Source organism: Benincasa hispida, chromosome 9 (genome assembly GCF_009727055.1).
Source record: "Benincasa hispida cultivar B227 chromosome 9, ASM972705v1, whole genome shotgun sequence".
NCBI classification, from domain to species: Eukaryota; Viridiplantae; Streptophyta; class Magnoliopsida; order Cucurbitales; family Cucurbitaceae; genus Benincasa; species Benincasa hispida.
The window spans coordinates 77666064-77677905 of record NC_052357.1 but is presented as its reverse complement, the minus strand read 5'-3'; the positions used below and the strand labels follow the sequence as shown (position 1 = coordinate 77677905).

Here is an 11842-nt window from a genome sequence, read left to right as displayed (position 1 = left end):
AGTGATTTCACGACACTCTTAAAACTAATTTTGACGAAATAAAAATTATAGAAAGGTGAAATCACATATTAAATTAAGGTTTGAGTAACTAAAAGTATATTTCGGAGTGATTTTGAACTTGATAAAAATGATTTTAACCATTTCAAAATTCCTCTCAGACTTGCATTAAGAAATAAAAAATCATTTCTTCTTTGACAAATCATATATTTATCCACTAAAGGATACGTTATAAATTTGGAGTGTTTTTAGATATGACCAATAACACATTTCCATCAAAGTTGTCATATTTGAAAGAAAATGTAAAAGTACTCTTAGAAGTCAAAAGAACATAAAATAAAAAGTGCTTTTTAATCCAAGTACTTGATCAGCAAAAACTTCAAATACACTTAAAAAAAAGATTAAACTCCAAAATAATTTGTTAGAATGCTTGTAATTAAAAGATTTTTGCTGGGAATACTGACCCTAAATATACCCTAAGTTGAATACACACTGCCACATCTAAGTTTTCAATTAAAAGTTTCAGATTTTTTATGTATTAAAATATTTAGATTATATATATGTTTAGTCCATAATATTTGAGTATTTTTTTCCCCAATTCAATTCTTACGGTTAAAAGACAACCAGTTTAGTCTAGGAAGATTTTTCTGTTTAGCTTATTACTAAATGTTAAAATCCATTGATAATACTCACAATACTTAAAATCTATTTGGGAGGTTGGAACGTAATGAGATGTAATTCCAAACTCACATTTGGACTAAGGGCTTTGGGTCCGGTTCGTAATCCCTATTACATTCCTTCTACCGTTTATATCCCAACTCTCTTTTCAATCATTTTCATGCTTCACGATCTCATTCCAACATCAATTTTAGCATTTCATTTTAGTAATTTTGATTACATTAGAATCTCTTAAACATACCCTTAATTAATTAGTAAAAATTTAGGGGGGAAATGTCATCTAAAAGAAGAAAACTCAAATTTCTTAGCCCTCTTTTTGTAGACTAGACTTGGTAAGCCTAAGTGAATTAAGTAGGCTCATAATTCTTTTAAATGACTTTTTTCCTTTCTAAATTTGTGTAATTCATAAAGTATTATGCTACATCTATAATAAAAAGATGAAAAATATCAGTATCAAATATCAATATTGAGATTTCAAATTTACAAATATATCGATAAAATACGGACAAAAGTGATAGAACGAAAATAAATGGTACTAATGAACAAAAACAAGCATGTATATGAATCAAGATTGATTCAGATGATATAGGAATGGTCAATGTTATGCCCTGATGGAGATGGAAAAACAAAAATGTACAATGTATAGTAGATTGTACATGGCATGATGGTGTGGTGATATATATATATATAAATATATATATATATCTCATTTCACAGCCCAAAAAAGTACAGTGTCAAACTCCAAAAAAGGGGTTTTAATCAATCAATCATAGCAACCACTTTTTTACCTTCTTCCCAAACCCTATCTTTCACCTCCTTTCTCTCTCTTAATGCTATGTGACATCAACTTGCACCAAGCAGCAACCTTTGACCAAACCTGTCAACTCCTACAATATTAACTTTTTATAAAAGTTTTAATTATAACAAATACCAAATCAACTTTGTCATTTCTTTCTATATATTTTTTCAAATGTAGAAAAAATCTTATGTTATTTTCAAAAAGGGTCAATAATATTACTAGTCACCTTTCATAAATGTTTTCAAGGTTGACATTGGACACTAGAAATATAATTACAATATTAGATAAAAGATTCGAACGTGTCTTAGTTACTATCACGCTGTTTCACGGCATAGTCATCACGTCAAATTTTTGTCTAACATTTTTAAGAATCATTTCTACTAGAAAGACAATTTTAAAGCGTTTATGAAAGATCAAGATATGCTACTTTTGGAAGAATATAAGCATTTTTTAAACAATGTGCAAACTTAAAGGGTTTTTTTTTTTTTTTTTTTGTAATGATCTAGTCTAGGAACATTTAGGACAACGGGTGAAGTTGTTTGGTCGTATGATCGACAGTGTAATGAATTAACAAATTATGGAATTAATGTTTAATATATCATAGGACCCATATAGCGAGTTTTATTCCACCTCTAATCTCTTTGTATGGTTTGTTATTCATATATTCTAACCATATGAAGATATCAATCATTTTAGTTTAATAGTGATAAAGAAACTGAAAAAGACCATAATTTTTTGATATTTACACTGTCATGTCAACCATAGTTACCATTTAATTAATCAAGTTAATACATTTATAAAAGCATATAGAAAAGAGATGAATGGAAGTATATAAAACCAAAGTGTATTCATGAAAAGTTGGGTTCTATTTATTATTATTGTTGTTATTTATTTTTTCTGAGTGATGCAAAAGGAAAATAAGGAAGTAGTGATGAGAGTGATGTGGGAATCTTAAATTGAAAGGCACAAAGACAACCACATGGTCTCCAAACAAGTACTTTGAACTTTGAATTCAAGTGGGGAGCAAAGAATTTGTAGCACTAAGGATTGTGGGGTGTCCTATTTTAAGTATTAAAGCTGCTCTCCACATCTTATTTATAACCCTTTTGGTAGAGGCAAAATGGATTATTGCATCTTCATTGAATGGTGGTTGCTTTTTATTATTAAACTAACTTAATCTTCATTCACCCTTTCCAAGCCATGATCTCACTTTAATTACAAAATTATATGTACTATAGACATTTTTGTTGTTGGATTTGATACATTTTTTACCACTTGATTTATTACAGGGTTGAATAACCTAATTTTGAGTGTTTTTAAGGATGAATTTGGTAGGGTTTGTTCTACCTTTTTACTTTTATTACTTCTTCAAGCTGTTTAGAATTTATCCAAACATATTTGAAAGTTAGATCTAAAATTAACTTACTAAAAACACTTCAATAGTGTTCTTAAACACTTAAAAAACTATTCCAAACAAGTTGTAAGCTAATCCCTCCCTAACAAAATAATGATAATAATAATAATAATAATAAATAACAAAAATGTGTGCTTTTACATTATCTTATTATCTATTTTTTTTTCTTATATCGATGGGTATTCGGGGTCACACACCACGACTAATTTTACAGGACAATCCATCTGATCCTACTGCATTTTGGTGTTAAGGAAATTCGTAGTAGGTGATCACCATGGATTGAATTTAGAATGAGTTTTATTATCTTATTTTTCAAAATTGTAAAATCAAAGTTGGACCACCAAAAAATTTAGGGGGCCATACGTCTGAAAAAGGTGTAGAACAAAGGATTCCTAGTCACTCGATCTTTCACAACAAAAACAAAAAATAAGGAAAATAATGATGAAATAAGCTTACACTAACCATCCAACTAAAACCTTTTTAATACCAAAGAAATAAATGGCCATATTGGTTTAGTGGAGCAACAAGGACACCAAATTCTAAAGAAACCACCACAATAAAAAGCAATAGTTGTTGTGCCATTTATTTAGCCAAATCGTGGGGCATTTCAATTGTCAATGTAGTACAAACATTCAAAGTCAACGACAAAATATTTATTAAAGAAATACTAATCAATAATCATTTATTATTAATTTATGGAAGTGTTGCGAGCACATAGAGATATAGGCAGAGGAAGCCTAAAAAAGTTGATACAGTGACCAAGATCTGTTAGCTGCAATTGACAAAATGACTCGTATGGAATTTTTTTGAGTTTGGCCACAGAAACAAATGTCTCGAGATAATCGATATCGTAGGTTTCTGTGAAACATTTTGCCACAAGACGTTTTGATAGAGCCATCAACTTTGTGATTAAGAAGACCGACCTTCTTTCCTTCCTTTTCCTATAACACAACCATTTCTTCACTCTCCTTTGGACATTATTTTCATGGGCTAAGCCCAAATAATGTCCCTTCATCCAAGCTAGTCCTTTCCCTTTCAAAAATTGTTCAAATTATTTATTTATTTTAGACGGAAGATGAAAAGATTTGAATCTTTGATCTTCGAAGAAGGAATATATTTACATTTTGACAAATGTTGTTCTATTTGCTATTATATTTTAATTCTAAACACCTTTTAGATTATAAAATAATTAAATGTTTCATACTTCTAGAAGTCATTGTAAATATGTTAATGCTCTACTCTATATAATATCTACTTGACCCAGGCAAATACTCTAAATCCTTAAGCACTTTAAAGTGCTCATGACTACTTCAAAAGACACTTTCATTGTGTACTCACAACATACATCATACCTAAGAGTGAGCATGATAAAATTACCTTTATGTAGTTTCTTTAGGGGGAGAGCTTCTTAATTAAGTCAAACCACTTGGGCTTTAAATATCTTCTGAAATTCTCATAATTACTTTTGATTACATAACCAAACTCTGAAATTTCTCAAGTGCTAAAGAAAAGTACTCTTTATTGTACCAAAAGTCAACCCTAATTCACCAAGGTCCATTTACTAACAATTACTCATATGATAATTTCCATCAAAAGCAGAAAAGCCAGCCAGGTTACTTAATCAAGATTCTAACTTTAGATTTTTTTTAATCATCTCAGCTTGTCTTCTTTAGTCCACAATTGAAAATGTTTCGTGTAATTGTCTATTTACATTCGGGGTTTCCCCTATTTCATTAGAGATTTAAATTTTGAACCTTTGACCTTTTAGTCGATGAAATATCAGTTAAGTTAGGTCTAAATTGACTATAGAGAAATAAAAAGAAAGAAAAAGAAAAAAAGAAAAAAGAACAATGAAGGTAGCAAACACGGCACTTCTTTCTGTAAAATTTTCTCCCCCAAAAAATTAGAGGCCAAATCATTTCAAGAGAAAATACAACCATGTTCATAAACCATACCCACGAATTAATTTGAGTAATTCAGTTCTGAAGCCTTTCTCTACGAAATCTAAAGAAAGCCAACAATAACATAAACATTGTCTTAAGTCTGAGTGCAATCTCTTCCTCTTTTTCTTTTTTTATCCTCGCTAAATTATAACCAATATCCTTGAACTTTGTCATTTGTTTAAAGAATATTCCTAATACTTTTAAAAGTTGTAATATTATTCCCAATTTTCATAAATGTTACAAACTTCCCTTGGAATAAAAATCCTTTGGAATTTCACATAGAAATTGAGAGTTAATACTGTGGCGATGACCTAAAACAATGCTAGTGATCCAAATTTTCGTTCTAGGCCACTGTCACACCATTTCACGTCTCAATATCTACCCAAAATTTTGAAAAATTTATACTCGAAGTATTAGGAGTAATATTGCAAATTTTAAAAGTACAACAACTATTTGATAAGACAATCTATAGCCTGGGTACATCTCTTGTGAATTAGCTCTCTTACACTAAATGCCACTGCCAATAAGTTGTAGAGACAGTTGATGAACCTTTATGAGTGAAATGATCTCTCATTCGAAGTTCTAAATTATGTATTTATGTTTGAAGTTCTAAATTGCAAAATGACGGGATATTCTAGTATTAATTGGGAGCAAAAAAATTGCTCTCAAAACCAAGGTCGTCATTGATGATTGGGTGATAGTAATTACAGCCATAAACAAAAATAATGGTTTTAAACGAAGGACCAACATTTATGGTATCCTGCGTCATAAAGAAAGAAAAGACCTCTGAGGGGAAATGAAAGATCTCTATGGCTATTGATGAGATGGGTCTTGCTTTCTTGGTGTATTGGAGAAGATTTTTCATGCAACAAGGTGGCTTTTTGAAAAATCTAATGGGAAGAGAAGGAAGGGACCATGAAGAATTTATGAATTGATGAATTAATCGAAGTTTCCCTCGAGCCAGGTACAACATAAGGGTGTGGTTTCTCAGAAAGGAAACATGACTTTTTATTGAGTAAATGAAAAGAGGCTAATGCTCAAAATACAAGGAAATAATATAAAACAAGAACTTGCCAAATACACTTAGAACAATAACATAGGACAATACGAGATAATTAAACTGGAGAAATAAATACATTTTCGACCGAGACCTGTTGTCTAGAGAGTAAAGAGATAAAAGACACGAGGGTTCTCAAAAAACTAAGAATAGAGCTCAACTACTCCCCTGTTGTGCTTGAAACAGGTAATAATATCAACTTGGGGATGCCTATTTCTAGAAATTGAGAACTTCTGGCTGGACAGTAAGGCAAGGAAATCCGATCCCAAAAACTAGCCTACTGTTGTTAATACAGAAATGATAATTCGGAATTTAGAGAAAAGGATTGTGCATGTATTTAAGAAATCAAAACAAAAACCATGCATAACCATAATATTTTGTGTTGCTTTTCTAAAGCCAAAAGAGAAACACTTGGATCTCACTTACCATCTACTTTGCACACCAGTTAGACAAAGGTTTTGACTTTTCCATTGCCAAATTTCACTTTTCCGCGCAGATAAGATCATCCTTCAGCAAGAATACAACACGTTTCACAGTCCGATATCTTATCAGTAATCAATATCATTTAGGAGGCTAACCTATAGAAGGATGGAAAAGAAATTCAACAGTTATCATTACAAAATCTACACGAACAAATTCAAAGTTGAAAAGGAACTATACATCACACGAGAGAACGCTTGCACTTTTTCGACAAGCTTGACTTGCACCTTCTTCAACAGACAAATAAATGGCCTAAAAAATCATATAAAAATATAACAATGGGCCAATGGCCATATATGACAGAATAATATCACCTCTTCCACCAAATGTGACACTGTCAAGTGTCAAAAGAAAACATGAGAACCATTTCAAACAAAGATTCTATTAGGTCAAGTTTCCACTAGATACCTGTCAATTTGAAGTTCAAAAGTCCCGGGAATAACACTTGGAGAAGTATTGCAGCCACAGTCATCAAATGTGCCTGACAATTTTATCGTTCCAATAAAAATTATTTTGCTCACTTAAAAGTTCTCTAATTCAATCATTCAAACAAACATAGAACTTGCTAGTTAGAGTAAACTTGAGAGGTTTAGGACGTGATGCACTATTTCTTTTCTTTTGAATAAGAAACAATTTCAATGAGGAATGAAATATCCAACAGATGCACAAAAATTCCTATGATAGGGAATACAAAAGATGTGTCCAATTAGCAACAAGAAAATCTATGCTAGTTAGAATAACCTTGAGAGGTTTAGGACGTGATGCACTATAGAGTGCAGTTAGAAGAGAATCAATCATCTATTGTTTCAGCTTGAGTGCACTCACATCATTAAGAATAAACAATGAACCACATCCATCGAAACATACTTCAACACTAAAGATTATCACTTGAGAGTTTTTAAATGAACATTTTTCTTACCAAATATGATTTGAAATTGAAGAATTAAGGTGGTGTTTTCTGTTAGCCAAAAATAGTTCTAAAATCTTTTGGGGAAAAAAAACCAAAATCGTTAATTGCAAATATACCTTGCGTATGGGGGAATTAAACATAAAGATAAGGAAGAACTAGGAGCTGCACTGGATTTGACAAACGTTAATTGCAAATATCTTCACTGCAAGTGTATCGGTGATAGTCTCATATATACAACCAATATCGCTTTCATTTCGTTTAATGAAACTTTCTGCTTCTCAAGCCCATAGTGGACACACCTATAAACCTCCTAACTGTGTAGCTGAAACATGACAAAATTTGCCAGCGTTATTATCATTTCTGACAAAAAACAAACAGTAGAAATTATCATTTTCAAATGTGTAGAGGTGTCCTGTTGTACTCCAAAATAAGTAAGGAGACAATGATCTTAGGCAGAGTAAATGGGGCAATGTCTGGGCAAGTAACAAACCCCTTCATGTTCTCAGTGAACGCTTCAAGAACAAAACCCAAAGCAGCTATCTCCGTTTTGCAAAAATCAAAGCTGGTTAATGGACCAACTCCATATAAAAAAGAATAGGTTTAAAGAAGAAATTTTTATCTTCTTAAAGGTTCTAACTGAACTTCCATAGTTCCTGAAGGATGAGATTCTTTTCCTTCAATTGAAATAGTCGGACCCAAAAGATCAACAGAATCATCATCGTTACCAAGCACCCAATTGCTTCTTCCAATTGTTCTGTCCCTCCTCCGCTGCCTCTCCCGGTATTCCAAATAAATAGCCATCAATGCCATGATCATAAACCAACTAATTAGAGCCCAAATAAGGCCATGGACGTTTTCACTGTCGTATCGATCACCTAGATGCTTCATTCCAGTGAACTGTGCTGCAATACCAACAACAATCGCACATCTGCCTACAATGACATGTGAATACTCCCATAAAATCCTTTTGGGGGAAACCACTTCCCCATTGGCTGGTTTGGCCGGTCTGAAGTATGCATTTACTGACTGCATACATCCCAAAAGAATAGCAGCAATCCCGAACTTAACATGTACTGAGCTGACATAAAAACCCCGAAGCTCGGCAACAGCAAAAAGAAGGCCAAGTAGGACAATTGACAAACCTGAATACTGCAAGTAAACGTGAATCTGAAACCAACCATCACCCTTCACATGTTTCAAGTATCTAGCAGCCAATATCCCACCAGGTAACAAAATACCCCAAGCAAGGAACATCATGAAACCATGAACAGCTAATACTGGTTGTAAATCCTGTTCGGCCTCTGCAGAACCACGCATAAGCAGCACCCGCATAGGCCTACTGCTTCGAGAAGAATGCATATTTCTGTCGCTTAAATGTTCATCCACCCATGTAGCACCCATTGCCCATACAACCTTAAGTGGAGTGGTGGGATCAATTATATTTTTACACTCTGGTCCTTGACCTTGAGTACATGATGGTTTCAAGGGACGGGTAAACTCCAGAGTAATGATACCATTTTCTGATTTGCACCTCACAAAAGTCAAATTCTCTTTTGTTGGATGTACATTTAAAGCTTCCCTTCCATCGATCCAATAGGTACTCACTCTACCTTTGCCAGTTTCATCCATCCAACCCACATAAGCATAGCTATTAATCATTCCACTTCCAAATCCAATAGCAAGATAACCACTCTTTTTCTCACCACGAGCTGCAATAGTTATCGAATCCTCTGACAGCGTCCAAAAAAATGTAACTTGCTGATCATCCAAAAGAACACTGTTGTTATACATGTCTGACAAACCACCATCAACAACCTGCACTTTCCAACCCATTTTTGGTTGGTAAATTGAGTGGTAAAAAACTTGGTCAGGAGTATTCCTATCAGGTTGCCAAGTTAATTCCATGGGGCTGGCTTGTACTCCTTCAGCTTCGGGTCCTCCTGCATAAATAGTCTCAGACATGTTCCTCAATGTTGCATTTCCACCAAGCAGGTCAGAAGTAATGTAGAGTGCAACATCATGTCCAGCTTGTATTGAGAACTTCACTGGCACTCCCCTCTCAACTCTCAGTAAAGGAGCCTCCTTCTTATTGATGTAGAGAACTTTTGCAGGGTTGGGTGGATTTGGATAATACAAAGCCGGACCACTAGTTACAACAAGAGGAGCATTTGCATCTGCTATTACAACATCTTGATCCTCATTGTCTTCTGCATCAAGCGGACCCAAGCAATCATTCACATGCTCTGAAACATTAAGAACCAGATGCCCATAAGTCCCACCATGATTTTGAGGAAGATAAAATGGCCTAATTGCATCAGGTGGTTTCATTGGCCCCACGGCCCAAATAACAGTCATATTTTCAGTGTGATTAATTGGCATATCATACTTCTTATCAATTGTAACCAGTGGCCTTCGATACCGAAGGAACGACACCCCATCTCTCCTGTGCCCATAAATCAACTTAGTATTGTTCACCAAACCAACAGGGTCTGAACCTTCAAAAATTGTATCTGGACAAACACCATGCACTGTACCATCCTTATTCATCATACACTCGCTGAGCTTTGTGATGTAGAAATCATCCACAAGCGGCACTCCATCCTCCTTGAACCCCATCACAGCAACATCCGCCCCAATCATGAGATTCGAACTCTCGTTCTGATTTGACCACCCAAATGCCATGTAGTTTGTCATCGGTATCGCTGCCTCCAGCCCAATGTCAATCAACTTATCCTTGGTATTCAATGTCCATCTAAGCCTGTAGTTATCAGCCAAAACTTTGCAATTCTCAAACGTGGTGGGCTCAACAGAAATCGGACCCATCTCTTCCCCTGAATTCCCACCTTCCGACGGAGATGGAGCCATGTTGGGACTACCCGCGGATCCATTATCCGGTCTCTGTAGTATAACATGTCCAAAATCCGACGCAGCAGGAAGGTCCCAGGCGGCGATAACATGGATCTGATCCCATTTAACATTCTTCTTCAAACGCACAACGAAGGAAGCGTTTTTGTAGGTCTCATTAAGCTTTTGATCAGACACAACAAACCCGGACGTTAAATTAGTAAAATCAAGAGCGATCGCACCCCACCAGTGCACATCGGTACCAGAAAGCATATCAAAATTCGAAACCCTAAAAGAGCAATCATCAATTATCCTAAAGGAACCTCTAAGTTGGTGCTGTACCATTTTAAATTCAGACTCGAAATCGACGAGAGGACTGGTTTTGGAACAACCAGATCCAGCATCCGCATAGTTACAAAGAACCGAACATAATAAGATAAAACACCCAACGAAAATGGGTGTGTGATGCATTAGGACGAGATTGGGATCCAAATCACCGCTCTCTCTATCTCGCTAGGATCAGAAACACCACCGGAATCTAGACTCTAAAATGTTTATCGAAGTTGTAAAATGAAATGAACCGAAATTGTACTATTACCAGAGATCTTGGCCGGTGGTTATTGGAGTCCCGATCGGAAATCGAATTGACAAATTGGAAGAACTCAACAACGGAATCGACGGTTTCAGGACTGGGCCTGGGACGGCTTTTTGCTGGACAGGTTGATTTGGTTAGTGCGTGAAGCAATGGCGAGATCGTGGACATGTCAAAGATTTGATATTTGTTGGTTAATTTTCAAATTTGGCATGTTCTATCGATTTTAACTCAAATTTGCACTTTTGATTAAGGTTCATTATATTAAAATGGATACAATTGGTCATCTTTAAAATTTAAATAGTTTAATTAAGAATTATTTTGGTTCTATACTTTTAACATTTTTTACTTTCAAAATATTAATTTCAAACCTTGTTATTTTGGTTCTTTAATTTTTTAAAAAAGTGAAAATTTTGATCTCTTAAAAATTGAAGTAAAAATGACAATATGAATACATGGACCAAAATAAATTAAACTAAAACAACAATGACCAAAATAGTATTTAAACTAATTTAAGTTGATGAAATTAAAAGTTTAGAATTATAACCGATATAAGTCTAAGTTTATTGTAAAAAAAAATGAAATTTCCCTTGTTAATTACTACAATTACTATTATTATTACATTTTCTATGAAGAGATATTGATATTTTTTAATGAACTATTAATTTAACTTCAGTCAAACCGAACACAGCTCAATTGGTATGTGAGTTTATTGATAACCACGAAGTTTGTGGTAAGAATTTACTACCCCTAATTGTACTCTAAAAAAACTTAAATGCCTCAATTTTATATAACAAGTATAATACGTGGGAGTATGGATATGAACCTTCAATCTCATATGAATGTCATTTGTCTTGTTTTGATTTTTTTTACAATATGTGGGGTGGGGATTTAACCTTATATCGTGAAGGATGACTTCTCGCTCCTCATTTCATTATCATCCATGTGAAATTTCTCATTTAATTTTATAGGGAAAGTAAACTTAAATAACTATCCTATAAAAATTTTAATTAAATAGTTAAATTTGTCACTTCTTTTTCTATACGGTGATTCCACATGAACAATTTGAATTTAAAAAATTATTCAAAGTTTCTCTTAGATGAAAATAGTTACATATCAAATTACTCA

General features: G+C 33.8%; 1 protein-coding gene across 3 annotated transcripts; it reads right to left on the bottom strand.

The window, feature by feature from the left end:
- Positions 1-6431: 6431 nt before the first annotated feature.
- Positions 6432-10879, bottom strand: LOC120085454 (cytochrome b561, DM13 and DOMON domain-containing protein At5g54830). Of its 3 annotated transcripts, none has more exons than XM_039041418.1 (3): positions 7395-10879; positions 6777-6849; positions 6432-6702 (listed from the first exon to the last, which is right to left on the bottom strand). In XM_039041418.1, exon 1 carries the CDS (start codon positions 10591-10593, stop codon positions 7894-7896), a length of 2700 nt encoding a protein of 899 aa, XP_038897346.1. In that variant the 5' UTR covers positions 10594-10879; the 3' UTR covers positions 6432-6702; positions 6777-6849; positions 7395-7893. The 3 variants fall into 3 exon arrangements, with proteins under 3 accessions (XP_038897346.1, XP_038897347.1, XP_038897345.1); XM_039041419.1 differs by having other exon boundaries at positions 6432-6620; XM_039041417.1 differs by having other exon boundaries at positions 6432-6849.
- Between the last annotated feature and the right edge of the window lie 963 nt (positions 10880-11842).